This window comes from Bipolaris victoriae (assembly GCF_000527765.1).
Source record: "Bipolaris victoriae FI3 unplaced genomic scaffold scaffold_5, whole genome shotgun sequence".
In the NCBI taxonomy this organism is placed as follows: Eukaryota; Fungi; Ascomycota; class Dothideomycetes; order Pleosporales; family Pleosporaceae; genus Bipolaris; species Bipolaris victoriae.
In genome coordinates this window covers 451425-478921 of record NW_014575387.1, presented here as the reverse complement: position 1 = coordinate 478921, position 27497 = coordinate 451425, and the positions used below count along the sequence as shown (strand labels likewise).

Genomic DNA, 27497 nt, shown 5'->3' with positions numbered 1-27497 from the left:
GGGGGGAAATAAGTGAAGGAAGGAAAGGGGGAAAGGGTAGTAGTTTAGGGGATACAAAGCAGCATGAAAGCTAGCTGTTTTTCTTTCAAGTCAGTTGTATGGGTCCCTTTTGAGCGAGCGAAATGAAATGGGGGGTTTTTTTAAAAAAAAAAAATTCAAGTAATTGAATATGCGTGATGTTGTTTGGGGAATGTGTGAGATAGTGCGATATATCACAGTACTTTTCACTAGAGAAGAAAGAGAGAGAAAAAAAAGGGAGGCAGATGTTACGACGTATGGCATGAATTCATACCACTCATACTCAAGTTTAAAAACCCCATTACAACTGATGCAAAAAAAAAGAGAGAGAGAGAGGTAAAGAAAAGAGGTATCCAATAATCCACACATAGTAACTCCAGCAGTCTCCGTCTCCTCCCCCCCCCCAGAAAACAAGAACTAAGAAAAAAAAGATGTTACAGTTTTAGTAATTTACACATTGGCTGCATAGTCTTCTTCTTCTTCTTCTTAAAGTTCCGTTCAATCTCGTCTCTCCCACTTTCAAAAAAACACGCTAGAAGCCTTCTGGGAGCTGCAACTGAAACGCAGCGGCGTCGTCATCATCTTCCTCCTCCTCCTCGGCGAGCGCAATATTTCCATGCAACTGATTGCTAAAGTTCTTGGTCCACGCGTCGTCGTCTTCATCGTCGGAACGCGCCAGCAGCAACAACTCCATTTCGCGCTCAAAGTCTTCGGCGGTACGACGAGGCTGCTCGTCCTCTGCGGATGAAACCAGCGTAGCGTTGGTAGAGGTGGAGCTGCAGCGAGAAATGGGGCCTCGAGAGCGGCCGGTGGAAGCACTGGTGCTCGCGCTGCGCACATGGCTGGTCGAGACGGGGCGGGCCATGGCGGAGAAAGGCGCGGGCTTGGTGACGTTGGAGAGGGGTTTGCGCGCTGCTGCTGGAGCGGTACGTCCAGCACGACCTTGAGCATAGCCGATGGTGTTCTTGGACACTACTGAAGCCGAGACCTGGCGAGAGGATGCCATCTCTGTGGGCGTCTTTGCTCCTTTCCTGCCAAAAACAGGTCCAGTTGGTACGCGCGATTTGGCGGCTGCAGTAGGAGCAGCATAGCTAGGCTTCGAGGTTGGGAGAAGCGCAGCTGCTGCAGATCGGGCGCGTATAGTCGACGGTCCAGTTGGAGCCTTTCTAAGCGCAGAAACGGACGTTGCTGTTTTGGGCGCTGCCTCTTTCTTCGGTTCCTTGATCCCATAGTATTCCCTCATCTCAGCGTCGTCCTTGGCCATTTGGGATGCAAAGAGCTTCTCAAAATGCTCGTCGCGCTGCTTGCGGCCCTTTTGGAGTTCCTCCTCAAACTTGCGCTGCTCGCGCGTGCGTCCGTCGTCTTCAATGGGGTTGTGGTAGGCCTGCCAGATGCCGCGCACCATGTCCTGGTTGTTGATCTTGGGAATAGTCCAGTTCCTGGGGAGGTACTCGTCCATGTCGTCCTCAAGCGGAATCTCCTTGGGAGGCATGTACTCGACTTCGGGCACATCATCTTCAGACTCGTTGGCGACTTCAGGCTGGTGGACCTTGACTTTTGGACGACGAAGACGCGGACTGAGCTTCTGCGTCTTTGCAGACAAAGGCGCTGGCGTCGCAAAGGCTCTGGATTTAGCATTGGTCGTTTTCATGCCCAGCGGCGCACGCGTACGGGGTCCTAGATGTGTGAGTTTGGGTGAATGCATTACGCGGCTATTCCGTCATACCGGCTGGAGTAACAAAGGCATTCTGGTCGACTTTTCCACCCTTGCCGCCTGTGAATAATTCGGCTCCTTTGCCTTGAGTTTGCAGAATCGATTTCGCGCCTTTGGTCACGGCATTTTCGTCGTTGAGCGGGATCTTGAAGGGCGTCTTGGGGGCTTTGTTTCCTGGTGTTTTGGCGTTGAATCCCTTGATGCCCGCGTTTAGCGACTTTGAACCGCCGGCGGCGTGCAAATGGCGGACGGCATTTTCCTGGTCGTTTGCTGCGAGAGTCGCCATAGCGGTGGTTACATTGAGCGAGTCGTGTGGGGTGCGGCGGGCGGCGGGCGGGGGTTGGTGGAGGGAGATAGTGTCGGGGCGGGTACTTGTGTGTTTACTGGCGGTTGCTGGGGCGGCGGCGGCCAAAGAGGGTCTGGGCTGGCAAAAGGGTCCGGGCGGAGGTAGTCCCTTTCGGCAGCGCTTGCCCGCATTGTCAGCTTGCACACCTCAACTGCAAGGCACATTTCTCATACATCCACGACAACACACCTGCTCCGCTTCATTCCACTATATAAGCTGCTGATCTCTCCACCGTCTCCGCAGCACCACACCACACAAACACTCCTTCTTCCCATTCACACTCTACACACCGCCCGCCACCATGGATCAGATCAAGAAGGTGAGTCGACACATACCCCGCCAATGCCCCTTCCCACCATGCCCAACCCTACCTCTGGTTGACGCCACATTCCACGCCTGTCACATCTCAAATGGGGAACATACGCTAACATGGCCTTTTTTCACAGCGCATGGAAGCTCTCCGCGTCGAGGCGGATGAGAGCAGCGCCCGCGCTGAGGAGCTCAAGGCCAGGGTCAAGCAGCTCGAGGCCGAGACGACACAGAAGGAGCAGGAGATCACCTCGTTGACGCACAAGAACTCTGTGCTCGAGAGCGAGGTTGAGAAGCTTGAGGGGCAAGTCAAGATCCACAAGGACGAAGCTGGTGCAGGCGCTCAAGCCGGCACTCAAGCCGAAAGCCTCCAGCGCAAGATTCAAGTTCTCGAGGAAGAAGCTGAGGAGTCGGACAGGACGATCCGCGAGCTCAATGAGAAGTACGATTGCTCTCTTTTCCATCCCTTCCGATGGATGGCCTTCTGCCATTACCACTGCCACCACTACTCACCCCCCTGATCTGCGTGTACTGACTCGCTACCCCTCTTAGGCTCCGCCAAACCGACGTCAAGTCCGGCCACTACGAACGCAAAGTCCAGGCTCTCGAGCAATCCCGCGACCAGTGGGAATCCAAGTATGAGGAGATGGCCAAGAAGTACGCCGACACCAAGAAGGAGCTTGACGACTTCGTCAAGGAGATTGGAAACATCTAAGCTGGTTTTTCTTGTTGTTGCGCCCTTGCGACTGTATTCAAATAGGAAACAAGGTGCTTTAGCTTACCGTGGGACCGTCGAGATAGAGGCAGATTTCACACACATGACATTCGCGTACAAACCCCCTACACTACTACTACTATACAACTGTTTCTTTTTCTGCGGCTGCTTGCTGGGCGGGCCTGTTCGCCTTTTGTAATCCCTGAGCAAATACAACGTTGGTGGTTCCCGCCAGACATACCGTAATACCCCCTTTAGAATCACCCAGTGCGTCGGCCGCCGTGCATGATGTGAGATGTGTACTTACTGATGATGATGGGAGGTGGGTTCTAATGACCCCCCTGGATAATATGAGCCGCGGACATGCCGGGATGGGAATTGTGTCAGATGTTTGTGCTTTATTGAGCAAATTGAACAAAGTTATGAAGGGTGGGGGGGAAGAGGGGGTATCATTTTTGTGTATTCCTGCACAAAGCTCTCGAAAGCTCTACCTACCACCAGCGCAAACGCTCACACAAGACAATGCAGAAAGAGAGAGAAATATTATGCCGCGTGTCGACTAGTTTTTGTTGGTCCTCGCCTCCTTTTGCTTCCTCTTCTTCATACCCTGCTTGATGCGCTCCGCCTTTCTCTCCGTCTTAGTCTCGTACCTAAACTTTTTCTTCTTCTTCTTGGGCTTATCGCTATTCTTTGGCCACGCTTTCGTCCACACCTTTTTCTTGTTGCTGCTGTTTGCCTCTGCATCTGCGGCCTCTTGTGCTTTCTTCTTGGCCTCCTCGTCGTGCTCGTCGTCTTCGCCTGGCCGCGAGAAGCCAGACTTGGATATGTTTACGGATTCCATGGTGACGGTTGTGTATTTATCTTCGTCAATATACTCGTCTTCTTGGTTGATGGGTTCTGGTTCTTGGAACCCTGTGAATTCTTCTTCGTTGCCGTCTTTGTTGTCGTCGTCCGAGTCCGAGTCGGCGGAGCTGAGGTCGCCGTTTGCTTGCTTGACTAGTCGGTTTACTTCTTCGACGTGTTTTTCTAGTTCGGCTTTGCGCTCGGCTCGGAGCTATTGTAGCATGTATTAGTTGCTTGTTATATTGTATATGCTGAGGATGCTGGGCGCTGCAAGTAATGCTGCTCTTGCGCTTTTCCAAACCACCAAAAAAGTCGAACACATACTTCTCGCCTAAGCCTTAACTTCTCCTCCTTCTCGCGCTTCGCATTTTCCTCCTGGGCGTGTTTCTTTCGCTCGAGCTTGCGCTTGTGAAACCCGGTCAAGTACTCTTCGCGCGCCGCAAAGTTGAATTCGATTGTTTCGGGCGCGGTGACGGCGAGCTTGCGTTTCTTGTTGGGCGGGCCCATGATTGCGTCGAGGGTTACCAGAAATTGGCAGGACCTTGTGGAGACTAGGCTACAGGGCGAGTGGTGCTGGGATGGTGCTGTCGCGTTGTATTGCGACAGGCGGGAAAAGTGGTTGCGGAGTTTGCCAAAAATTACCTGCATGGCAGGGATCTGGTAGGTATTAGGTAGTCTGGGTGGAGCCGAGGCTGGTCCCTACCCTACCTAGATTTAGACCAAGACAGCATTATTACCACCACCATGATGGTGACAGGCTAGATGAAATTATTGTGATTAGATTATCTACATCAGTAGTGGTCATGACTCTCGTTTCTCATTGATTGTGAGTATTGCGCTCAACGCAAAATAACAAGTCGAAGCTAGAAAGACATCAATCGTGAACATAGAAGCTAGAACACCAGTTGGCCTGACTGGACACACCAGAAGACGTTCATATCGTCCATACATAGCATGTAGCCAGCTGGGACTATCCCCTCGTTCTATGCATCAATTTTTTCATCTTCTGAGTCATGGATACCAAGTATCTTCCTCCTCCATGAAAGTGACTCGAGATGTTTCTTCGCCTTGTGCGTAAGACACAATGCCGGATCAACACTCTGAAGGCCAGGCTCGCCGAACATAGCGAGAACCATCAAGCCCAGAAACGAGTGGTACATGTCCGGCGGGTCTCCAGTAACCTTGCCAAAGCCTCCGACAGCATGCTGTGTCTTGTCCAGCAACCACTTCCTGATGGGTTGCGAATCCACGATGTCGAGGTGACCAAGCAGCTGCAAAGGTGTGCATGTCCAGTAGGCATAGCATGTATCGGCAATTTTGTTGCACCTTCCGTTGACACCAACCCATTGCAGGTCGAAGTGAACGTTAGGTCTTACTTTGGAGTCCTCATTAGCCTGCGTAGATGGATACGAGCCCAACTTTACAAAAGAGTGCGCGTCGTGACAAGTTTCTGCAGAATCGGTCTCGTCTTCCATAGTGTCTATGCCGTCCTCCTCGTCCAGAGTCAGAGTTTGTCGAGACACAAGCCAATGTAAAGTATTTTGGACGTTGGACACTCCGCGGATAACACCATCGGGCTTTTGCGAGGACGGTAACGGTAGGCGGTTCAGAAAGGCAAGTGCAGCAATGGCGCAGCAGGTAAATCCGGCATGTGCTTCATGATAGGGCGCTTCGGAAATGCCTCCGTCGTAGCATTCCGATGCGCGAACGCATGTAACAAAGGCGTCAACATCGATGTCTGGGATGCCTTCGCATGGCCCTTCAAGATCGCCGCGTAGCATCCATCGAATGGCCGTGGCCATGTATCCGAACCTTGAGTCGTTGCCACCATGCACATAGCCACCCTCGCCGAGCGTCTCACCAAAGCTGCCCTCTGGTCTTTGCATCTGGACCAACCACGCCAAGATTTCTTTCCTCTTGACCTTTTCCAGATCATCGCCGAGAACAATCAACGTTAGGAGTGCAAAGAAGGTTCCCGGGATATGGGCAGGGTCCCAGATTTTGTTATCGTCATTTCTGAGCCTGCCGTAGTTTGACCCTGGCCATGGGCGGAAACCGCCCTCTGGCAATTGGCAGCCATAGACCCAATCGATGTGCCCTTGACGCTCCTCGGGAGACAGGGCGGCGTCTAGATCGCCCAGGATATCGAGGGCAGAGACGGTGAAGAGGGCGAGCAGCATGCGGTTGGAGTCATTGCTGGTGTAGAAATGGGGCAGCAGCGTCTTGAGGTTTCTGCGCCAGTACTTGATGTGGCGGGCATAGTTGAGTTGTGTGCTGTCGAGGGCAGAAGGAGCCATGATGGAGACGTGCTGGGTTGAACCCGGCGTCTTTTGCCGAGCGAGGTGCTGGTGCCCCTGTGCAGCCTGCGAGTGTGATGGCTGCGGGGCTGTGGTTGCAAGCCAAGGCGGATGCGTGTGTGGGTGTGTGTATCTCTGCAAGGCTGAGAAGGATCAAGAGGGCAAGTGCAACACCAAACTCGGCCCGTAGCGTGCACGCTCCCACACTCTCACACACACGCAAGCCACCTGAGGCTAATCAGTCGACTGTCGGGCAGGCGCTGGATGCAGACTGGACTTGGTGAGTAGTAGTAGTAGTACTACTACTGGCGTGGTTGTTGTTGTTGTGTTTGTGGCGGTGGTGTTGGGGCTGATGGGGGTGTGGATGGTGCTAGTAAGTAGTACTGTATGTACGCAGCCGTGTATGTAGGCAGGAGTACATGCTTAGTGTACTGTACTTACCATGGCCTCTACCAGTAGTAGGGCAGTGCAGTGCAGTGCAGCGCAGTGCTGCATACGTAGTACGTACTGGGACGGTAGTCATCATCAGCAGCGGGCTGACCAGGCCCTAGCCGATGCAGGGGCAGAAGCGTTAGGAGTCGGTCCATTGACGACGACTGTACGAGTATGTAGGTATTTTTACCATTGGCCATGGCGACTAAAGGCCAAATGTCGGGCAAAAAACCCTGGCTGGGCAGAGGCTGTTTGGCTGCTGGGCTGCCTGAGCCAGCCCTGTCACGAACAAAGGCTGCAGGGGTGTGGGATGCGACATCAGCTCTGCCACAGCGGCCGGCCTGCAAAAACCCCTCCTGAGGCGGCTGCGTGGTACCCTATTATCCTATGTAACTTCACTCAGCCTGGCTTCTGCCCTCGCCCATCACGCGCACCTTGCCCCTTCTAGTCGTCACTCTTTCTCTGCCTGGGCCCTCCGCCAGCAGAAACGCCGCCGAAACGTCTGAGGCCGCGCAACTTTCTGCCATACATCACCGGGTCCGCGCTTGCGTGTTCCTTCCCCAGGCCTATCTTCTCCACGCTCACTACGGCCGTTGACCGACCACCCACCAACAACCCAATCTTTTCTTTTCTCATACACCTCCTCCCTCCAGAGTAATCACGAGTCGAGTGCTGCCTGCTTGCAAGCTGCCGCCATGAGTACCGGCTTCGCTGCGTCATTCTGGTCTAGCGACTATGCCGGAGGTATGCCCTGACGTCCGCTCCCAACACCGCCCCGCCTGTGCTGACCTTGCAGGCTTGGGTGTTCTCTTTGGAAAGCTCCAGCAGGGAGTCCAAGAGAACCAGCAGATTCTGACCGTTGCCCGCATGCGAGCCGATGCCGAAGAGGTCTACGGAAACTCGCTGGCTGCCATTACACCAGCCACTGAGCGCATAGCCGGAGGCTTCAGTAGAGATGAGGGCGCAAGTGTGCGAAAGGTGCGTGTGACACAGTACCTGCCTATGCCCGACCGCTGACCGTTGACCGCTGACCCCCACCAGGCCTACGAAGGCGTGCGCACCGAAATGGAGGCAGCTGCCGCAAACCACAAGAAGATTGCGTCCAACATCCGAGAGCTGGTTGTGAATCCCTTTGGCCGCTGGTGCGAGGCGCATGCTGCCCGTGTCCAGAACTCCCAAGACGACCTACAATCGCGCATCAAGATCCACGACCGCCAGGCCGATGCCGTCCGCAAGTTCCGCTCACAATACTACAACAAATGCCGTCTAGTCGAGGATCTCGAGGAGGAGGACAAGCTCGCTTTCCAGGACCCCCAGAGTGAAGCTGCGCAGAGCCCCAAGGTCAAGGTACCTACCATCAAGATGTCTGAGCCCGAGGATGAGGAAGAGGAGCCCATCGATCTGGGCGACGAGACATACCAGCCCGATCAAGTCAAGAAGATCCTCACACATATGCTCGACAACATCAAACTCGGCGAGGTCAAAGTTCCCATCCTGGGCACCTACCAGAATTGCTCAACTGGTGCCGACATCACCGAGTACATCCAAAAGCACATGGGTGCTACTACCGTCAGCTACGCTGAGCGCATCGGTCAAGATATGGTTGCCCATGGCTTCCTGCGCCTGGTTGGCAACGTCGGCAACACGTTCGCCAACAGCTCTAGAATGAACTACCAGTGGAAAACCAAGGCTTTCCAGATTACCGGATTGCCTGAGAAGAAGCAACCCATGGCACGCTCCTCCACTACCATGTCGAACTCATCGGTCGATAGCATTTCCGTCGATACTCCTGTCGGAACTGTGCAAGAGTACCTACAGGGATGGAACCCGCTCAACAACCAATACCCAAATGAAACACCGGCAGAGAGATTGAGGCGAGAGGCTCGTGAAGCTGACGAGCGATACAAGGCCTCGGTGAAGAAGCTCGACTCCTTGAGGTGTAATTTGGAGGAGGCAATGGTGGATCATCTCAAGTTCATGGAGCGCTGCGAGCTGGACAGACTCAAGGCCATCAAGGCGGTTATCCTCGACTTCTCTGGAGCCGTCAGCAACGTCATTCCTAGCTTGCAAAGCACTGTGGACAAAATGATGCTTTTCCAAGAAACGGTGCAGCCGCTGGGTGATTTGCGGTACATGCTCGAGAACTACAGGACAGGCCCATTTGTGCCAAAAGTCATGACATACGAGAACTACTATAACTCCGTGGATGGTACGGTGCTTTCTAATCCCATTTTTATTGCGATACTAACAATCACGCAGAGCAAACCTTTGGTGTAGATCTGGAGGCTCGCGCGCGCTCGGACAAGAAGCGTGTGCCAATAATCATCACTACCATACTCACTTTCTTGGACAACCACTACCCTGATCTCGAGGGCGACGAGGCCCGTCGGGGCATCTGGCTAGTCGACGTACCTTTGTCCCAAACTCACACTCTCAGATCTGAGATCAACACTGGCAAAAGATTCCCCGACGAACTGCTTGAGAAGTATGACGTGCCAATTGTTGCTAGCGTCCTCAAGCTCTACCTCCTGGAACTTCCTGGTATGCACTCCACGACATTACTATAGGCTCTTTTACTGATTGCACTAGACTCATTGGTTTCTTCCCATGTTTACGAAATTGTCAAGACCATTTACAGCACTACTGCAACCGACGTCTCTGAAGAGACAAGGATTTCTGTCATTCAGTCAACTCTTGGCCAACTGCGTCTTGCCAACATTGCTACACTAGATGCTATCTGCACACACTTTACCCGTCTTATTGAGCTGACATCGGCTGATGAGACGTATGTCACGGCACTAGCCAATACGCTCGCGCCATGCATCCTTAGGCCCAAGCAAGAGTCAAGTTTGACTATGAATGAACGATACAGTTACCGCCTGGTGCGCGATCTGTTCGCGCACAAGGATGCGATTTTCGGAGAGTTGAAGCGCGCAAGCACACTCACTCACTCATCCTCTGGCGCTCAGCGCCCCCGTGCAATCTCTACAGATGAGAGTAACCGACGTGCAAACATGGAGGAGCGGCAACGTGCCATTGCTGCTCAGCGATCACCACGGGCAACCTCACCAGCGCCTGGCTCGCGAGTATCAGGATCTCATCGCCGAGACCGAAGCGCCACACGATTCCCAGTCAATACATCGTCACCTACTGATTCGCGAAAGGCCAATGGAAACCGTGGATCGCTTGAAGTGCCCGGAAGCGATGATAGCTCTACCGGCGAAATAGCTCCTGCTACTACAAACGGTGCCACTGAGGCTGCTCCTGTCGAGCACCCTGCGCCCTCAAGTACCAGGGTACCTTTTCCCCGGAAGACTGCTGGCAGCTTGACGAGAGGCAACAGGGATTCAACCGGTAGCATCAGAAGCGAAGACACAGCGCCTCGAGGCGTTACACTCGAGGACAAACCCATGGACGACTAGTGGTAGTCATGTTCTTGTCTTCAGATGTGTACATATATAAAATCGACACGAGAGTACCTCCTACTTGTATCGCCCGTCACGTCCAGCGACACTCTTGCAGACTCAGCAAAAGACGTGCCTTTGGGCACTGGATGGATACGTGACCGATATTGCAGGGCAGGTTGTGCAACGGACCTACTGATGGCAATCTCCAAAGATTTCACACGTGCGTGAGGAGAGGATAGGCAGGCTTGTCGAGGTATCTAGATGGTTCATGTATAATTTGAGATAGCAAGCGGGTGGAACATGTAGTGTTTTGTACGTGGGATGCGGCACGATTGTCACGAGTCTACACGGCCACGGGAAATATGATTGTACTTACTTTCTGCCTTGGCTGTTAACCATGGTGGTGGCTTGTACCTGGGACTAGCCTGCAGCCTGCACGCTAGCACACCGTTGTTACTTAGACGAGCCTAGACCTCGTCATCGTATGTACTCACATGTCCCGTTCCAAGGCGGAGCAGCATGAAAGCGACATGGGGGGTCAGCTGTGGCTGGGCATCGGCTGCCCAACCTCTGGGGCGCATACTTATCCAATATCTTCCTGTTGATATCCTCAAGCTCTGCTGTCTTTTTTCCGCTTCTCCATCTGCCTCGTTTGCGCGTGCTTTGGTTGTGTTGTGCTCCGTCCGCGTCTTCGATCGGGCAACCCCACGCTCATCGGCCCCCACGAATCACATTGCGATCGCAATCGAAGCTTCCCACTTTTCGACTCTCATCGCTGCCAGCGGATTACATAGCGAAGAGCGAGAAAGGCGCCATGTGTCTTGTCAAAGTTAAGCAAGAAGAGGACCACATAGTCCCGTACCGCGTAGTGCAGCGTGCCCGCTCTCCGCCCCGTCGCCGTGTATCGCGACATTCGCGCGACATTGAACGCCGCTACTCGCGCAGTGAGGTTGTTCGCGACTCACCTCCACGGCCCTCGTCATCCTATATTGCCGTGCCATCGCCAAAACCTCTCCAGATCCCCGCGCCGCAGCCGGTGCCTGTGTTCATCCAGCCTTCTCCGCCTCCACCACCACCACCGGCGCCTATGCCTATGCCTGCTCCACCACCGGCGCCAAGCCATATCTCGTCTCACCATACTTCCCATCACGGCGGCGCGCACTACGTCGAGGTCTCTCCGCGATCTAGCATCACCTCTCATACGTCTAGTCTTGACGACCGTAGTGAATATGTGTACCGTGAGCGCGAGGTCCGGCGTGAGCGCCAACGAGCTTACAGCCCTGACAACCCACGCTACGAGCACTACCGATACGTGGAGCCTGCATCGAGCGAGAGCGATCACTACGAGAGATATCAGACGCGAGACCGGAGCAGACAGCGTAGCCGCAGCCGTGCTGGCTATGACGATTCGAGGGGAGGCTATAGAGAAACCACTAACATGAGGGTGTCAATCGGAGAAAATGACGGAAGGCGGAGGAGGGACTACGGTCGGTAATCATCGGTACCATGCTACAGTGAGGGAGAAGTATCCTGTTTGCAAGGCGCATCTGGCCGATTCAAACGCGCTCATATTGATGATGCTGAAATAATTGTTTGGCAGATACTGTGAATTTGCACATAGTACGTAGTGGCCTGGTTACGATTTAATGACATGCTCCGCTTTGTTCCAAAGCTTTAGTGGCTGTGAGTGAGGTCATTGCTGAGGCGGTTCCTGGATGACGGCGGTGGCCCGACGCACGTCCGGACGCCGCCCTTTGAGAGAGCCAAAGTATTGGGTGCAGACAAAGTCCTAGCCACAAGAAACCCGCTTTCGGTTGCCGGTGCAAGCGACGGCCAGGGAAGCCTTGGGCACCAGCGGAGCGGTTTCGTATGTGCATATGAGTCCAGGGTTGCGATCAACACTGAGACCAAGATTATTCCCATAGCTGAAAACAATCCTCCCAGTACACGTGCTTACTTGCCACGACCGTCATACTTTGCGCGCAAGCACTCTTCACCGCTGCACGTAAGTAGAGCAAGTGGGACATGCCCGAAGCGCCCGTCGAGCCGCTTGTCGCACCCCCTTACCACCAACAATGTCTATCCGCGTCCTGGTCAAAGATTACCCGCACCGCGCAATCGCACTTGCTACCTCAACCCACGCCCTCGTCCTCCGACACAGCGCCTCCACCACCGAGCACAATGGGAATCCAAATGCTTCGTCAACGTCACTGGGAAGCAATGGCGCTGGCGTCGCGCGCTGCATGGTCGAGTTCACACGGTTGGAGGAAATCGACCTCGAGGACTACAGGGCTATAAACTCAGTCAACGTACATGGTACTCTGGGACTGATTACCGTGGACAATAATGTGTTCTTGATTGTAGTCAACGGCGCAAGCAAAGTTGCGACCGTACGACCGGGCGAGACCGTACAGCGAATACACTCTGTCGGCTTCTACTGTCTGACCAGCACCAGCTATGACATGCTGCTTGACAATGAAGTCAACCCCTACCCTACGGATACAATAGATGACGAGGGATACGAAATGGGGTTTGGGGGCAGGAAAGAACAGAGCCCGACGGAGCACCCGTGTCTGGCGCTCAAGAAGATTCTCAGCAGCGGAACCTTCTATTACAGCTCAGACTTTGACCTCACCAGACGGCTGCAGGATCGTACCACGGACGCCGCCACCGTCTCTATCGATAGCCTGGATGCCGGATTTCTGTGGAATTCATACATGATACAGCCACTGGTAGACTTCAGGAGTAGGCTCGCGACGAGGGATAAAGAGGCGCTGGACGCATCGGGAATCTTGACATCAGCGATTCGCGGTTTCGCGCTGACGATTACAATCCCCAAGGCCTCGGCACCCATCAGGGTTCAGGACTCGGGTATGCCTTCTTCCATGACCCTTATTTCTAGATTATCATGCAAAAGGGCTGGCACCAGGTTCAACTCGCGAGGCATCGACGATGACGGAAACGTCGCAAACTTTGTTGAAACTGAAACCATCCACTGGGCTCCATCAGGAGCTTGCTTCTCGTACGTACAAGTACGAGGAAGTGTGCCTATCTTTTGGGAGCAACAGGCTGGCCTTTTGCCCAATCAACAAAAGATCACCATCACGCGATCTCCAGAAGCCACTCAGCCGGCTTTTGACAAGCACTTTGAAAACTTAGAGCTGAGTTATGGCACGGTACACGTAGTCAATTTACTGAGCAACGAAAAGCAGAACGAGCTAGAGTTGTCATATAGATATCGTGGTCATATCCGCAACAGCCCGTTGAACCACGGGCATGATCCTGCTCAACATGAACACGATCTCATCAAGCTCACCGAATACGATTTCCATGCCGAGACACGTGGACCAGGTGGGTACGAGATGGCCAGCATGATTGCCAGGTGGATTCAAGATTCCGCAGAAGGCTTTGGATACTACCTTTCTGAAGAGGTAGAAGAACAGACGAGACACAACGGGCAAGACTATCTTGTCCGACGGACAATGACCATATTGCAACAAGAGGGAATTTTTAGAACGAACTGTCTAGATTGTCTCGATCGCACGAATCTCGTCCAAACCATCATCAGCAAGATGGCGCTTGAATTATTCTTGAGCCACAAAGGCCTCAGAGCCAGTCAAGACTTCTGGGCCAGACACTCAAGCATGTGGGCAGATAACGGCGATGCTCTGTCCAAGATTTATGCCGGCACTGGTGCTTTGAAGTCCTCTTTTACGCGATCTGGAAAGATGTCGCTTGCCGGTGCTCTTGCAGATGCTCGGAAAAGCGCCACGCGAATGTACATCAATAACTTTGCGGACAAGGGGCGGCAAAACACAATCGATATGCTTCTCGGACGACTGATTGGCCAAGTGCCAGTGCACCTTTACGACCCGATAAATGACTTCGTTGTCACCGAGCTTGCAAGGCGGTCCGCAGAGTACTCAGAAACCGAGATGATCAACATACTTGTTGGGACGTTCAACCTGAACGGAAAGACGGATGGTATCAGAAGTGATCTATCGCCATGGCTGTGCCCTGACGTCGATGCTTCACAGCAGTGCCCCGAGATAGTGGCTGTGGGATTCCAAGAAATCGTGGAGTTGAGCCCGCAGCAGATCATGTCTACAGACCCAGACCGACGAGAGGCTTGGGAAGAAGCCGTAAGGACGTGTCTGAATAGAAACTCTGAGAGACACGGCAGAGATGAATATGTCATGCTCAGAGGCGGGCAGCTAGTCGGGGCAAGCTTGTCAGTTTTTGTCCGGTCAGACTGTCTAAAGCACATCAAGAACGTCGAGGGTGCTTTGAAGAAGGTATACAAAAAGGTTCTGTTTGTGATATCAAAATACTAACCAAATTTTTAGACCGGTATGTCTGGCATGGCTGGCAACAAAGGTGCTGTGGCAATCCGCTTCGAATATGCCAATACCTCAATCTGCCTCGTCACTGCACATCTTGCAGCTGGTTTTGCCAACTACGAAGAACGCAACCGCGACTACAAGACGATTAGCCATGGACTGCGATTCCAGAGAAACAGATCAATCGACGATCATGATACCGTGATATGGCTTGGTGACTTCAACTACCGGATAGGCCTGAGTAACGAGAAGGTGAAGAAATTGTGCCATGTTGGCGATCTTGAGACGCTATATGAGAACGATCAGGTAGGTTGTTTAGCTTTCACAGTAATGATGGCTGCTGACACGCCCTAGCTCAACTTGCAGATGGTTGCAGGCTTAACCTTCCCCTACTATTCGGAAGCGCGCATTACCTTCCCACCCACGTACAAGTACGATCTTAATAGCGATCAGTATGATACGTCGGAGAAGGCACGCATACCTGCATGGTGCGACCGTGTTCTTCGCAAAGGCGACAATATTCGACAGATACACTACAACGACGCGCCCCTTCGATTTTCCGATCATCGACCAGTCTATGCGACGTTTCAAGTTTTGGTGCAAAGAGTTGATGAAAAGAAGAAAGAGAGTCTGAAAGCGGCTCTGTATAGACAGCGAAGGGAGTTTGTTGGTGGTACCAGGGCAGCTGACCATCTAGGGGAGGATGAAACAGACGATGAAGACTTACTTGGGTACGACAGCATAGAGCCAGGACTACCACCAGCAAGCTCGGATCGGAGGAAATGGTGGCTTGACAACGGTATTTTTGCCCTCCTCTCTGCTGTAGCATGGATGCTCATTTTCCAAAGGTCTCCCAGCCAAAGCGCGCGTCCAACCGCCATCTAACGATCTCTTGCCCAATCCGAATAGACCCAGCAATCCTTTCACACCCAGCCCAGAACCAGATTGGGTAGATATTAAGCAATTGCAGAACAGTCGTAGCAGACCAGAGCCACCACCAGCACGTGGCTCGCAAAGGGCACGCACGGTTGACTTCAACGATCCGATATCGTCGACAAACTCAGCAGCAATGCAGAAGCCAACAGCACGCAAGATGATTGCACCGCTGTATCCAGGCCATGCACAGCAGATCCTTGGCTCAGAAGGCTCGCGAGACGGGTTGAATGATCTTCGGCGGTCCGGCTCAGGAGCTTCAACACACTCTCTACCCACTCTACCCTACCGGGCTTCAAACATGCCGCCCCAAAACCAACCTTCCGGCGGCAGCAAACCACAGGTCCTCCGCAAACCCGCACCCCCGCCAATTCCGAACAAGAAACCGGCTCTTCTTACCAAATCATCTTCTACACGAATATCACCGACCCCGCCGCTTCAAAGATACCGCGATGATCCGCCAATGGAGGAATCGAGAGCGTATCTGCCACCTCCAGCGAAACGATCAATGGCACCTCCTCCTAACCTTGCACGGAAACCGATACAAAACTTGATTGACGACGATGATCATAAGCCGGCTCTGCCTCCGCGGACAAATACTAACGGAGGTGGACGGAGCGGGATGGGTGGGAGGAGCTTGATGGACGATGAGCCCGAGGACATGCAGAATATGAGGGATTGGGAGGTGCTCAGACCTGTGCGATGAAGACAGCCAGAGTAGCTTTGGGATGATGGGCCGGGGTTGGTTTCACAGCAGGGAGGAGGATGGTCCGAGTGGTAGCAGCCGTCTACATGTTTCTGGTAGGATATGAATGAATGAAGATGAAGCACGCATACATGGATATTACGCAGGTATTCCATATTTGGCCATGCCGCGGGAGGCTCGAGAGTATCGGCCCGCAGCAGGGGTGCATGAAGTGGTTCGCGGCCCGCTTTGCAATGGTGATCTTGAGGGCATAGTGGCTGCCACCAGCCACAGACATGGCAAGCGATGGAGCGGGTGTGATTGGATGAGGACGGGTGGTAGCGTGTGCCACTCAGGTACAGAAAGCAGGTCGCATGCGCCCGCCAAGTGTGACCAGCGGTCTCCAATCCGGCCGCAGCGCGTAAATGCTCGTCGCATCCAATCACATGGGCGGGCGCCTCCCATAGCCAGGGTGGTGCTGTAGAGCAAGACCCGCCGCAGCCCAACTTGCGGGAAGGCTGTGTGTGGGCAACAAGCCTACGTAAGTCAGCAGCATCGCGTAGGCACAGGCAGGAAGGGGGGGCGTATCTTGTGCCATCCGCATCTCCTTTTCCTATAAAACTTGGCCGGCCCGGAAGACTGCGCATGCACGACTCCTGGACTGCTGGTGCCCCTCGCCCGCGTCGCAACGTCATATCGAGCCACCAGCCACCAGCCACAAGGCCTCGCGCCACTACCCCACCAGCAGCCCTCCGCCCGCCCACCCTCCCTCTGGCTCCTTGCGCACGTCGAGCTGTCAGCGCCCGTCGCCAAAAATAAGCCTACGCCTGTCATCGCCGGCGATCCAGGAACCTGCGCCCAAGGATATCCAGAAGCCCACCCAGAGCCATGGACGGGCGCAAGCAGGGCCGTCCCGAGGAGGAGCTCTTTTTGCGATACGACACCAACCCGGAGACACCCATCATCCCTACAGTCGGGCCCCTGAGGATACAGAAAGGTCGCGATGGCAAGAGCCCGCCGCCGCGAACAGATTCTGCGGGCAGCTCAAGCCAGCCCGCTTTCTCGCGCCCACCGCCTATGCCCTCGTTCCCCGCACCACCCTCGAGCCCTCCCACTGCCCCTCTCCCTTACCCGGACAGTGACCGTCCACCCAATGTTCAGCCTACCCTCGGCTCCGGAAGATACACACCCCTCAGCGAGCGCGAGAGACGGAGCGCTAACACGACACCTGCTGAAGGGAGAGAAGAACCGAGGAGAGGGTCGAATGTGACCGGGCCCAGTCCCACTTCGCCCGGCCAGCGCGCTCGCTTCGATGCGAACGACCCAAACAGGCCGACAATAAGTGGTTACGGCAGCAGGCACTCAGACGGCTCAGTTCAGCCCTCGAGACTCGCAGAGCGACGAGGAACTGCACCAAAACCCCTTCCAGACTCACCCGGTCCAGAAACACCTGACAAGGAGGGGCTGTTCCAGAAGGCGCCCCAGAGGCAGCACACCGCAGATGCGCCTGCCAACAACAACCCATATCCCGAGTACCACCAGCAATACTTTCCCCCTCCCAGTGCACAGTCCTCGTCACAACCTGCGCAGAACAATGTCGTCTACACAGGACCCAACCAGGATGAGCCTGCGCTCAAAGTGCCCACACCAGTTGGTGTCAACCGCCTCAGTTCCACGGCTTCAACCTCAACAGTAAGAGCGCAGCGGGGCTCGCCTCCCCCTCCAGAGACACCCATCATTCCTCCTTCCGGCGGCGGCATTGAAGCACGCTTTGCCGCGGCAGGCATTGCAGGAACTTCAACCCTCACCAATCTACAAGCCCAGAGTGCCCATAATGCAGCAGCCGCCCAGCGAAATCAGGTCTATGCCAACCAACAGCCCATAAGAAGACCATGGACTCCCACCGAGCAGCCAGGCAACATGCCGCATGGCCCACCAGCAGTGTACCAAGGTATGGATCAGGTACCTCCATTAGGCACGCCTCCCCAGGGCCCTCTTCCACAAGCGCCAAACACTCGCTTCTCGCCTCCTCCTGCAAATGCATCCCAGACAAATGCATCCCCCGACCATCCTCTGAGCCAGGACATGGGCCGCATGAACTTGAACGAGGAGCCACCGCCTGCCTACTCGAGCATAACGACCCCACCAACTGGCCAAGCCCAAAGCTATCCTAACGAGAAAGGACAGCAGCCAGCTGCTCAAGGCGTAGCGCTGTCTGATCCCAACCAGGGTCACCCTGCATTCGCAAACGATGCGCGCCAGCAGGCTGGGCCATCACAACCCGCGGCAGCGGTAGTAGCCCCAACACCCACACAGAACCAGTTCCCACCACAAGCACAACCAGCTCAACCAGCTCATACACCAAGCCCAGCTCCAGCCCAAGGGCCAGGGCCAGGGCCAGCATCTCCCCCACCGCTACCTGAGGGTTGGATAGCACATCTCGACCCCAACTCTGGTCAGTACTACTATATCCATCTTCCCACTCAATCTACACAATGGGAGTTCCCCAAGGGACCCACGCCTCTCAATCTGAACGAGCCTATGTCGCCTACAGGCACGTTTGTTGGTGGTCCTTTGGCATCCCCATCATTTGGAAAGACACCTATGGCGTCACCTGGCTTTGCTCCTCAGACAGCTACCTTCCCCGGAGACTTTGGCATGGCACCTCTTGCAACTCCAACTACCACAGGCTTCACCGGACCACCTCCCGCTGCAGGTGTAGACCAGTATAAAGTAGCTCCCACCAATGGCGTATACTTTGGACCGTATCTAAGGTATACGAACATGGACGTCGAACGAGGGTTATGGCTGGGATCAATTCTCCTCATCACCAACACCCCTCATCCTCCTACCATTCATATCCACCAGAGTACAGACCTGTCACCCAACCCACGACAGCTCAAGGCCAACCCCATTTACACGCACCAAACATGGATCTTCTACAGATACGACATTGACTTGAAGATGGAAGATGACCGTGCAGCCAAGTGGACCTACGCAATTACATCGCACTTGGGGTGCACCCGATTTGAGTTCTTGGTAGCTGGGCGACATGAGACCAGCTGGCGATTTATTGCTCATTCAGGAAACGATTTTGCGCTAAATGTTAATGCCAATGAGAGAGCAAGACTCGGTGGGGTCGGATTGATGTGGAAGGACATTCTGCAAAAGAATGCCGAGTGCGGTGGCTTCCATGTACAATTGGGTCTGGGTGGCCAGATTTATGCTGACCGTCTGTGGAAAGAGCTGCCATTGTTGAAACAATGGACAGCAACAAGTGGCAAAGAGGTCCGAAAGAACGCAGCGTGGACCGCGAAGCATGAGGAAGACGTTTGTCACGCCTACTTCCACTACTACACTAGCCATTTTGATCAGCCACATCTCCGAGAGGCATTCGCTCAAATTCCCCACATCCTAGCTCTTGATGACCACGACATGTAAGCTCTTGTTAAATTCTTAAACTGTCTGGATACTAACAATTTGCAGTTTTGATGGCTTCGGGTCATATCCTGAATATATGCAGTTTTCCAACATGTTCAAGAACATTGGAAGATTGGGTATTGAAATGTACTTGCTCTTCCAGCACCACACAACGCTCGAAATACTCCGCAACGTAAACAACGATATGGACCTTTTCACAATCACTGGCACGGGTTGGCACTTTATCAAGTATCTGGGTCCTTGTGTTACAGTTGTTGGCCCAGACTGCCGCTCAGAACGTAACCCGCATCAAGTCATGGCAGGACCAACGTATCAGGGCATCTTCCCCAAGGTGGCAACATTACCGCCGAGTGTGCAACATTGTATCTGGATGATTCCTGTTCCCATTGTATATCCTCGCCTTGAGTCTGTTGAGCATCTTGCGCACTCGATGGCTACGGGCAAGAAGGCCGTCACTGGTACTTTTAACATGCTTGGAAAGGTGACTGCTGGAGTGGCTGGTGTTGTTGGTGCCAAGAGCGTTGTCGGAGACGGTTTCAACTCGGTCAAGAAGGCTATCGGCAAGTCTGGGCTGATGAGTGGCGTCTTGAGTCCGTTTGGAGAGATTGATTTGCTCGATGAGTTGAGAGATCAATGGACGCACGATTCAAAGGTTAGTGAAGGCTACGTGATTTCAAGTAACATACTAAGCAAATCTAGGACCTTGAGCGGACATATCTGATTCGGACACTACAAGGCATTGCTCACAACAAGTCATTGCGAATGACGTTCTTCTCTGGCGGCGTTGACTGCTGTGGTGCGGGCCTGGTTCATGACCCTTCAAGACCCCAGGATCACAAGACCATGTACCAGATTATCTCCTCTTCAGTCGTGAACGCACCGCCCAGCAACTATGTCCTGCGACTTCTACACAACAACCGTGCGCTCTACGTACCCCAGAATGGACATCGCAGCAACAATCAGCCTTCGGACACAAAGGAAGACATGATGGAAATATTTACACAAGACGTCAACGGACAACCGCGGGAGTACAAGCGACTGATGGGTCGAAGAAACTATGTGGCATGTGTGATATACGATCCTGACGTTGTGAATGGGACGTTTGGGCAAGGCGTCCCCGGTCACAGCGGGGGCAAGTTAAGCCTGGCAGTCGACTTTATGGTGCAAAATGACGGTGGATATAATGCACCGATGAAGTATGGGCCAGTGATTGTACCGAGCCTGGAATACGGAAGGTAGATAAGGAGGTGGTGATTGTTTTATTTGCGTACTTGTCTGTTTAGTGGTAGGCATGCATAGCAAGCGTTGTTTATAGTTTTGGGAATATGTGCTCTGAAGAAATTCTAATGAATATACAATAGAATGACAGAAAAAGTAAAGATACATAGTGAGAAAGTGCGGTGGTGCAGGGTGGGCTTAGTGAGGGCGATGGAATGGTATGCCGAATTGGGCAAATCCATTGACGTCTGCGAGGCTTGGCTACCCGCGGGCGGCTTCCAATTTCTCGACAGCGAGACGATGTAGGAACTACAACATCGGCACAATGGCAGCGCCCTCGATATCGGCGGCGGCGATTCCGCGATTTCTCGCACTTCGGCTTCAATGGTCTGCAAGCAGCTCGCAGCCTGTGGCGCAAAGGGCAGTAGAAGCAAGGCGACATGGATCTTGTTGGGCGGCGTCGGAGCGTCGCATGCCACTTTCGAAGCTCTCGCCTCTTCAGACAGCGGGGACAAGGCAATGGCAGCAGCAAAGATGGGCACAACGCACAAGTGGGCAAGGGTCTGCTCTGGAGCTTCAACGCAGCTTCAGCGCAACGGCAAAGCAGGCCAAGGACCACCATTTCGACACGCTCAAGTTTGTGCAGCGGCTGAAAGAGGAGGGGTTCACAGAAGAGCAGGCTGAGGGGATGATGAGGGTGCTCAGCGACGTGATTGAGGAGAGGTGAGTGTGGACAAAGCATGGAAGGATTCAAGGCTGGCGCAAACTGACATTGTGCAGCATACAAAATCTCACACGTACCATGGTGCTGCGCGAGGACCAGGAAAAAGCTACATACACGCAAAAGGTTGATTTTGCAAAGCTGCGCTCCGAACTCATGACGGCCGACTCGACCGAATCCAGTCTTACACGGGCATCACACGAGAGGCTCACCAACGAACTTGCAAAGCTGAACTCGCGACTACGGGACGAGATACAGAGGACTCAGGCGTCGGTCAGGCTGGACTTGAATCTGGAGAAGGGGCGGATTCGCGAGGAGGCCAATGTGCAGGAGCTCAAGCTTAAGGAGACGGACACGAGGATCGAGCAGGAAACTGCCCAGCTCCGGGAGCGGCTAGAAGCCGTCAAGTTCTCGACTCTGCAGTGGCTGATGGGAGTGTGTACGGGTACGGCGGCGCTGATGCTGGGAGTGTGGCGATTGTTGATGTGATAGCAACAACGTTTTGGTGGGCGATGTGATTGAATGGTTGATTGGACAGATAGATATGATACATGGATGGACAAAAGGTCGGTCAGCAGTCTGGGTCAGACACGAATCGCTCCGGGAGGGCTACAGGAGGTCAAAGGGCACGAACATGTCCCTGCGCAGCAGAGACCCGTGCAAGTACTAGAGGGTGTCGGTCAATGCTGGTGGCTGCTAGGCGTGTACACGGGCGAAAGGCTCTGGTAGCGGGCCGCGACGGCATATTATACCGCGCGGACCAGCCAGGGCCCGGGTTGTGGGAAGGGGATTGTGGAATGCATATGTGGCATGCGGCAAAGACGGTGTCAGCACACAAGTTTTTTAATGCACAAGTGGTTGCAAGGAATTCAGGCAAAATGTGCATGCCGTGTGTGTGTATGTACTTGTTTTTTTCTCTCTTGTGAGTTGGCAGAGTGGAGGGCATGACGACTGCTTTCTCCGGTCAAGATGCAGCGTGTAAATGTGCATGTATGGATAGTACATATACATATGTACTTACATAGTTAGTAGGTGGAGGAGGTGGTGGTGGTGGTATGTAAGCACCGGAGGCGGATGTACGTACACCAGCTGGGTAGCCTCTGCCCACAGCGCGACACACGAATCATGGGGGCAACCAGAGCAGCTCCACGCAAGAGGAGCCGTCCAAGTTTTCTAGCTGTTTCCAAGGTGCACTGATTGGCCCCCACTTGAACATGGGACGGCAGCGCAGGAGTCAGCCTCTCCCTCTCTCTCCTTCGCTGGCCGCCGCCCTCCCACGCCCGCCTCGTGTGACTTTGTGGGCGGCAACGACTACAGGCCGACGGCTGGACAGCACGCAACACCTGCCAGCGCCGCCACGGGGGGTTGGGAGATTGGGCAGGGCTATGGGCGCTGGCAGTGGATGCTCTCTTTTAGGGGGGGATGGATGGATGAGTGGACGGATGGGTGGGTGGATAGACCCTGAATGCTCACGTGCCCCCCCATGTACCCCTCATTGCCAGCTCCTTGAGTTGTCGCGCACAGCCTCAGCGGTGGTAGTAGCAGAGGCAGCAGCAGCACGTAGATACCAAGGAAATAGGGGAACGACATGGCAAAAGGGGCGTGTGGGAGTGCACATGTGTGGATATGTACGTACAGGACGTCGGCCTAGCAGGTACACCGCATGCCAACGGCGCGAACGGGGCAGGCGGGCATGTGAATAGACTCGTCCCAGGCGCCCATTGGGGGAAGGCGCTGGCGACGGGGTGGTGTTGTTCGTTTTACGCACGGCCCCCCGGGACGCTCTTAGGGCAGACGCTCGCTTCCTCAAAACAACTTCGATCCTCTTCTGTTCATTGATCCACACAAACACCTCAACAACTCCATCCACCGTCTATCCTTCCGTAGCCCATCTGCACCCCACCCCACACTCAACCACCACAACCACCCCATCCACTCCCTCCAGCTACTCCTTCACAATGGCGACTGAGGTATGTGAAGCCCCCATTCCCATCCTCTCCCACCTTCCCCCCCCGCTGTTGTCCGCCGCGGGATGCCCCTCTGGCTCCCCGATAGACCACACGCATACGTACACACACATGTATACATGCAACACCGGCTAACAAGACTCTTGCAAATAGCGTGAGAGGTACGATAGGCTTGCCCGCCACGGCTCCCTGCAGTAATTGACGTCGCAACAGCAAGACTTTCCTCGCCCGGCTGTGCGAACAGGCTGAGCGCTACGATGGTAAGTCCTGCGCGCCCTCAGCTGAGTCCCGCGCAATGTGCTGACGACGCCTGTTTGCAGAGATGGTTACGTACATGAAGGTCAGTCAATACGCCAGTCACTCTTGCTCAACCCCCCTCGCATGCTAACTATCGCGCAGGAAGTCGCTAAGGTATGCCCGACCGCATCCGCCTGCATATGGCTGAGCAGGCTCCAGCAGCCACCTGCCAGCTGCAAGCTCCCCTTTTAACCTGTACTAACCCGCCGCATAGGTCGCCGGTGAACTCACCGTTGACGAGCGCAACCTTCTGTCCGTCGCCTACAAGAACGTCGTTGGTACCCGACGCGCGTCATGGCGCATCATCTCCTCAATCGAGCAAAAGGAAGAGTCCAAGGGCACCGAGAAGCACGTTGGCACCATCCGTGACTACCGCCAGAAGATCGAGACCGAGCTCGAGCAGGTTTGCCAGGATGTCCTAAACGTCCTCGACGACTCCCTCATCCCCAAGGCCGAGTCCGGCGAGTCCAAGGTCTTCTACCACAAGATGTTAGTGCAAAAACCCCACCACACACACACATACACCGAAAACTAGGCTAACAACGGGACAGGAAGGGAGACTACCACCGTTACCTTGCTGAATTTGCTTCCGGTGAGAAGCGCAAGGTTGCCGCCACTGCTGCACACGAGGCCTACAAGGTATGACGCAATCATTGCATCTCGCTAAAAACCAGGAGATTGCTAACTATGCTCTAGACGGCCACCGATGTTGCCCAGACTGAGCTCACACCCACGCACCCCATCCGTCTCGGACTTGCCCTGAACTTCTCGGTCTTCTACTACGAGATCCTGAACTCGCCCGACCGTGCTTGCCACCTTGCCAAGCAGGCTTTCGACGACGCCATTGCCGAGCTCGACTCGCTCTCTGAGGAGTCTTACCGCGACAGCACCCTCATTATGCAGCTCCTCCGTGACAACCTCACTCTCTGGACGTCATCAGACGGCAACGAGGGCGAGGGTGCCGCTGCCGACGCGCCTAAGGACGAGGCCAAGCCCGCCGAGGACGCAGCAGCTGCAACTGAGGCCAAGCCTGAGGAGACACCTGCTGCCGCCGCTTAAGCGCACTCTTCCTGCTTCGACCTTGTGTATCCTCAGCCGTCGTCATCTGTTTTCGAATAGACGAAGGAGGCCGGTAGCGAGCGTCCTACGGAGTTGTACGTGTTCTGTGTGATTTCAAAAATTGGCTTTGGCAGCAAGCGGTTCGGTACGGTCGAATTCCCCCATGACTGAAATGTATTTCCCTTTAAATATCCTGTATCGCCAGCGCTATCCTATCGAGCACGCAGTGTGCTGACATCTTGTGTCATAACAACGATTGCAGCACTTCTGATGCCCTCTTCTGCGAGGGCTTGGGCTGCTATCGGCGAGAAAAGGCTGCGCTCGGTTCCTCGGATGCGACCCTCAATTCCCCCCCATGTTTTCGTTTTGGCAGCCTATGAACAGCTCGATCCTATGGTGGATAGAGATGTTTGACGTCTTTTTGGTGGACTCGGAGTCAGGACATCTTCTTCGATGGCCGACAGAGCAGTACGCAACGCTCTGGTGGGCTTGATGTCATGATACTGCACTCTTAGCTAGCCAAAGAAGCCGTTACTTCAAGACTTTTTGCAATGCTCAGTCGTGATGTTTGACTTTCTCACCTTGGACGGTTTTTGTAAGCCTGGGTCAGAACATGTGATTTGTGTTGCATAACTATACTTACATTGTCGATCTTGGGGAGGGGCTGTTGAACGGTCCTTTTCCAAGGTTGCCATGCACCTGCACCCGATGCTGTGGAACGGCGCGCCCCACCACTAGTAGTACCGAGCAAGCGAACAAAGTACCCCCGCCCAACTTTTCTGTCCCAGTCTTGTCGCGTCACACATGGCAAACGCAGCACTGAGAAAGGCCCCTCGAGGGCAGCGCAGTCTACCATTAAACACTCACACCCATTGTGGTCACGCAGCATGGCCTACACAAAAGATTACTACCATATCCTGAGCCTCGACGCACCAGGCTGGCGCCAGTCCACAAACCAAGCCAACAAGACCACAGCAGCAGCAGCAGCAGACCTGCGACGAGCATACAAAGTAGCGCTACTCGCAGCGCATCCAGACAAGAAGAAACAAGATGGCATCCCTACCACTACGACTACAAAGACGAAGAAGCCTGCATACACGGTCGACGACGTAAAAGAAGCATACACGATACTTGCGGATCCCAAGACACGAGCCGAATACGATACTTGGTTCCTTCATAATCGGCATACGCTGCCTTCTGATTCTTCTTCTTCTTCTTCGGTATCCTCGACGCGGGAGCAGGCACAGGCTATTAGTCAGGATTTCATACTCGGTCTTGAACTTGTTGATTTGAGCGATTTCGAGGAGGTCGAGCTGAGAACAACGACCATGTCTACGAGTGAAGAGGATGACGGGGTAGAGTGGACGAGGGGGTGTCGGTGTGGGGATGAAAAAGGGTTTAGGATTGTAGAAGAAGAATTGGAGGATGCGCAGCTGAGGGGGGAGAATGAGGTGCTGGTGGGTTGTCGGGGTTGTAGTTTGTGGCTGAGGGTTGGGTTTGAGGTTGAGGAGGGGTGAAAAAGGCAGCCGTGTAGGGTAGTAGTAGTAGTAGTAGTAGTAGTGAGAGAGATATGGATACAAAAGAGGCGGGGGGAAAGGGGGGAGTTGGAGAAAAAAGATGTGAGTAGTGGTGGAAAATCGAGTTTGTGGTATATTTGGTTAAAAAAACATAGAGCTAACAACACCACCAGTCACCTCTGGTCTAGCCTAATGTTACCTGTTAGAGTCTGTTGGTTGTCACAAGGGATGGGAAAACCTTACCACCATAACCACCACCCGCGTGTTGTTTACCCAGCAGGCTGAGAAAACTTTACTACCACGACTACCATCTGCGTGTCGCTTGGCCCGCTCGGCTGCATCTTGGTCAAGCTTCTCGTTGAATTGGCTGTCCGAGATACTTTCATAGGGGTCGCGGATAAGGGATTCGCGGTGAGTGCGGAGTATTAGAAGAGTCTGCAGCACCAGGCTATCGGTCTTGATTGAGAACGTTGTACCTCATGTTCGGGTAGTTGCTTGTGACGATCATATACTGGCTTTTGCATATGAAACGACGCCATGGACTTTTGTATCCGAGTTGNCAAACGCTGAATGTCAACTCGAGGGCGCTTGCTGATCACTTCCTCCATATCTTGTAGCGATTCTCGCTTTGTATGAAGAATGGAGAAGAGATGTGGAAATAGCTTCGTGTTCTGTAAAACGACGTTTTGAACGCCACCAGCTGAGGCTCAGTACCCCAGAGATCTAGTTTCACTGTTGGTTTTGATTGAGCGTGGTATGTCAGGTTCGAGTGGCTGCTTATGATGATTGCTAATTTACAAAAAGTCCCATAAACACCCCCCCCCCACAAATATCACCCCTCTTGTTAGCCTAGGTGTGCATGCCACAACTAGTTTCCAGGAGCCACCGCACGTCAACCAGTGTGAACTGATGACGTGACTCGGGGAGGTAAGAGTAGGGTTTTTGGCTCCCGTTTTTTTTTCGGGGAAACAGCCGAAGCTAAAAAACCCCGCGCGAGACAAAACATGTACACAGTCAGCAAAACAACCCCCAAGGACCTACTTCATATGCTACGTCGACGGGATCTCTGAAGTGTCGGAACCCCTCGCATGTGCCGCAGACTTGACTCCTTTTCCTCTTCACCGCCGACTTGGCAGAAATCGCTCGATAACTTTGTGGCCATGGGCCCGGGTTGAGGCAAAGTCGTCAACGTTATCTTGCTCGCGCAGTCGGGGCGTTGGTAGAGGTCCGCATTTGAG

General features: G+C 53.9%; 12 protein-coding genes across 12 annotated transcripts; 9 read left to right on the top strand and 3 right to left on the bottom strand.

The window, feature by feature from the left end:
• Positions 1-550: 550 nt before the first annotated feature.
• COCVIDRAFT_86625 (hypothetical protein) lies at positions 551-2018 on the bottom strand (the record flags this gene model as incomplete). The annotated part of the gene is made up of 2 exons (XM_014706141.1): positions 551-1695; positions 1745-2018. The coding sequence occupies 2 exons, from the start codon at positions 2016-2018 to the stop codon at positions 551-553; spliced, it is 1419 nt and encodes a 472-aa protein (XP_014561627.1).
• Positions 2019-2379: 361 nt separating this feature from the next.
• Positions 2380-3102, top strand: COCVIDRAFT_12001 (hypothetical protein; the record flags this gene model as incomplete). Its single annotated transcript, XM_014705972.1, has 3 exons — positions 2380-2397; positions 2525-2829; positions 2940-3102. 3 exons carry the CDS (start codon positions 2380-2382, stop codon positions 3100-3102), a joined length of 486 nt encoding a protein of 161 aa, XP_014561458.1.
• A 559-nt stretch (positions 3103-3661) lies between these two features.
• COCVIDRAFT_86564 (hypothetical protein) lies at positions 3662-4452 on the bottom strand (the record flags this gene model as incomplete). Its single annotated transcript, XM_014706140.1, has 2 exons — positions 3662-4156; positions 4270-4452. The coding sequence occupies 2 exons, from the start codon at positions 4450-4452 to the stop codon at positions 3662-3664; spliced, it is 678 nt and encodes a 225-aa protein (XP_014561626.1).
• Positions 4453-4928: 476 nt separating this feature from the next.
• COCVIDRAFT_86571 (hypothetical protein) lies at positions 4929-6242 on the bottom strand (the record flags this gene model as incomplete). Its single annotated transcript, XM_014706139.1, has 1 exon — positions 4929-6242. The coding sequence occupies one exon, from the start codon at positions 6240-6242 to the stop codon at positions 4929-4931; it is 1314 nt and encodes a 437-aa protein (XP_014561625.1).
• A 1127-nt stretch (positions 6243-7369) lies between these two features.
• On the top strand, positions 7370-10096 carry COCVIDRAFT_11999 (hypothetical protein; the record flags this gene model as incomplete). Its single annotated transcript, XM_014705971.1, has 5 exons — positions 7370-7418; positions 7471-7652; positions 7716-8883; positions 8934-9215; positions 9264-10096. The coding sequence occupies 5 exons, from the start codon at positions 7370-7372 to the stop codon at positions 10094-10096; spliced, it is 2514 nt and encodes an 837-aa protein (XP_014561457.1).
• A 799-nt stretch (positions 10097-10895) lies between these two features.
• On the top strand, positions 10896-11576 carry COCVIDRAFT_33613 (hypothetical protein; the record flags this gene model as incomplete). The annotated part of the gene is made up of 1 exon (XM_014706138.1): positions 10896-11576. One exon carries the CDS (start codon positions 10896-10898, stop codon positions 11574-11576), a length of 681 nt encoding a protein of 226 aa, XP_014561624.1.
• A 580-nt stretch (positions 11577-12156) lies between these two features.
• COCVIDRAFT_11997 (hypothetical protein) lies at positions 12157-16060 on the top strand (the record flags this gene model as incomplete). Its single annotated transcript, XM_014705970.1, has 4 exons — positions 12157-14376; positions 14428-14727; positions 14776-15220; positions 15270-16060. 4 exons carry the CDS (start codon positions 12157-12159, stop codon positions 16058-16060), a joined length of 3756 nt encoding a protein of 1251 aa, XP_014561456.1.
• An 867-nt stretch (positions 16061-16927) lies between these two features.
• On the top strand, positions 16928-20719 carry COCVIDRAFT_86449 (hypothetical protein; the record flags this gene model as incomplete). Its single annotated transcript, XM_014706137.1, has 3 exons — positions 16928-19476; positions 19526-20132; positions 20180-20719. The coding sequence occupies 3 exons, from the start codon at positions 16928-16930 to the stop codon at positions 20717-20719; spliced, it is 3696 nt and encodes a 1231-aa protein (XP_014561623.1).
• A 304-nt stretch (positions 20720-21023) lies between these two features.
• On the top strand, positions 21024-21908 carry COCVIDRAFT_86511 (hypothetical protein; the record flags this gene model as incomplete). Its single annotated transcript, XM_014706136.1, has 2 exons — positions 21024-21421; positions 21479-21908. 2 exons carry the CDS (start codon positions 21024-21026, stop codon positions 21906-21908), a joined length of 828 nt encoding a protein of 275 aa, XP_014561622.1.
• Positions 21909-23377: 1469 nt separating this feature from the next.
• COCVIDRAFT_22567 (hypothetical protein) lies at positions 23378-24742 on the top strand (the record flags this gene model as incomplete). The annotated part of the gene is made up of 8 exons (XM_014705996.1): positions 23378-23389; positions 23540-23547; positions 23600-23646; positions 23707-23726; positions 23786-23797; positions 23898-24172; positions 24235-24322; positions 24380-24742. The coding sequence occupies 8 exons, from the start codon at positions 23378-23380 to the stop codon at positions 24740-24742; spliced, it is 825 nt and encodes a 274-aa protein (XP_014561482.1).
• An 887-nt stretch (positions 24743-25629) lies between these two features.
• COCVIDRAFT_33609 (hypothetical protein) lies at positions 25630-26259 on the top strand (the record flags this gene model as incomplete). The annotated part of the gene is made up of 1 exon (XM_014706135.1): positions 25630-26259. One exon carries the CDS (start codon positions 25630-25632, stop codon positions 26257-26259), a length of 630 nt encoding a protein of 209 aa, XP_014561621.1.
• A 193-nt stretch (positions 26260-26452) lies between these two features.
• Positions 26453-26647, top strand: COCVIDRAFT_86329 (hypothetical protein; the record flags this gene model as incomplete). Its single annotated transcript, XM_014706134.1, has 1 exon — positions 26453-26647. A coding segment is annotated over one exon (195 nt), but the record flags the coding sequence as incomplete, so codon positions are not given.
• Positions 26648-27497: the final 850 nt, after the last annotated feature.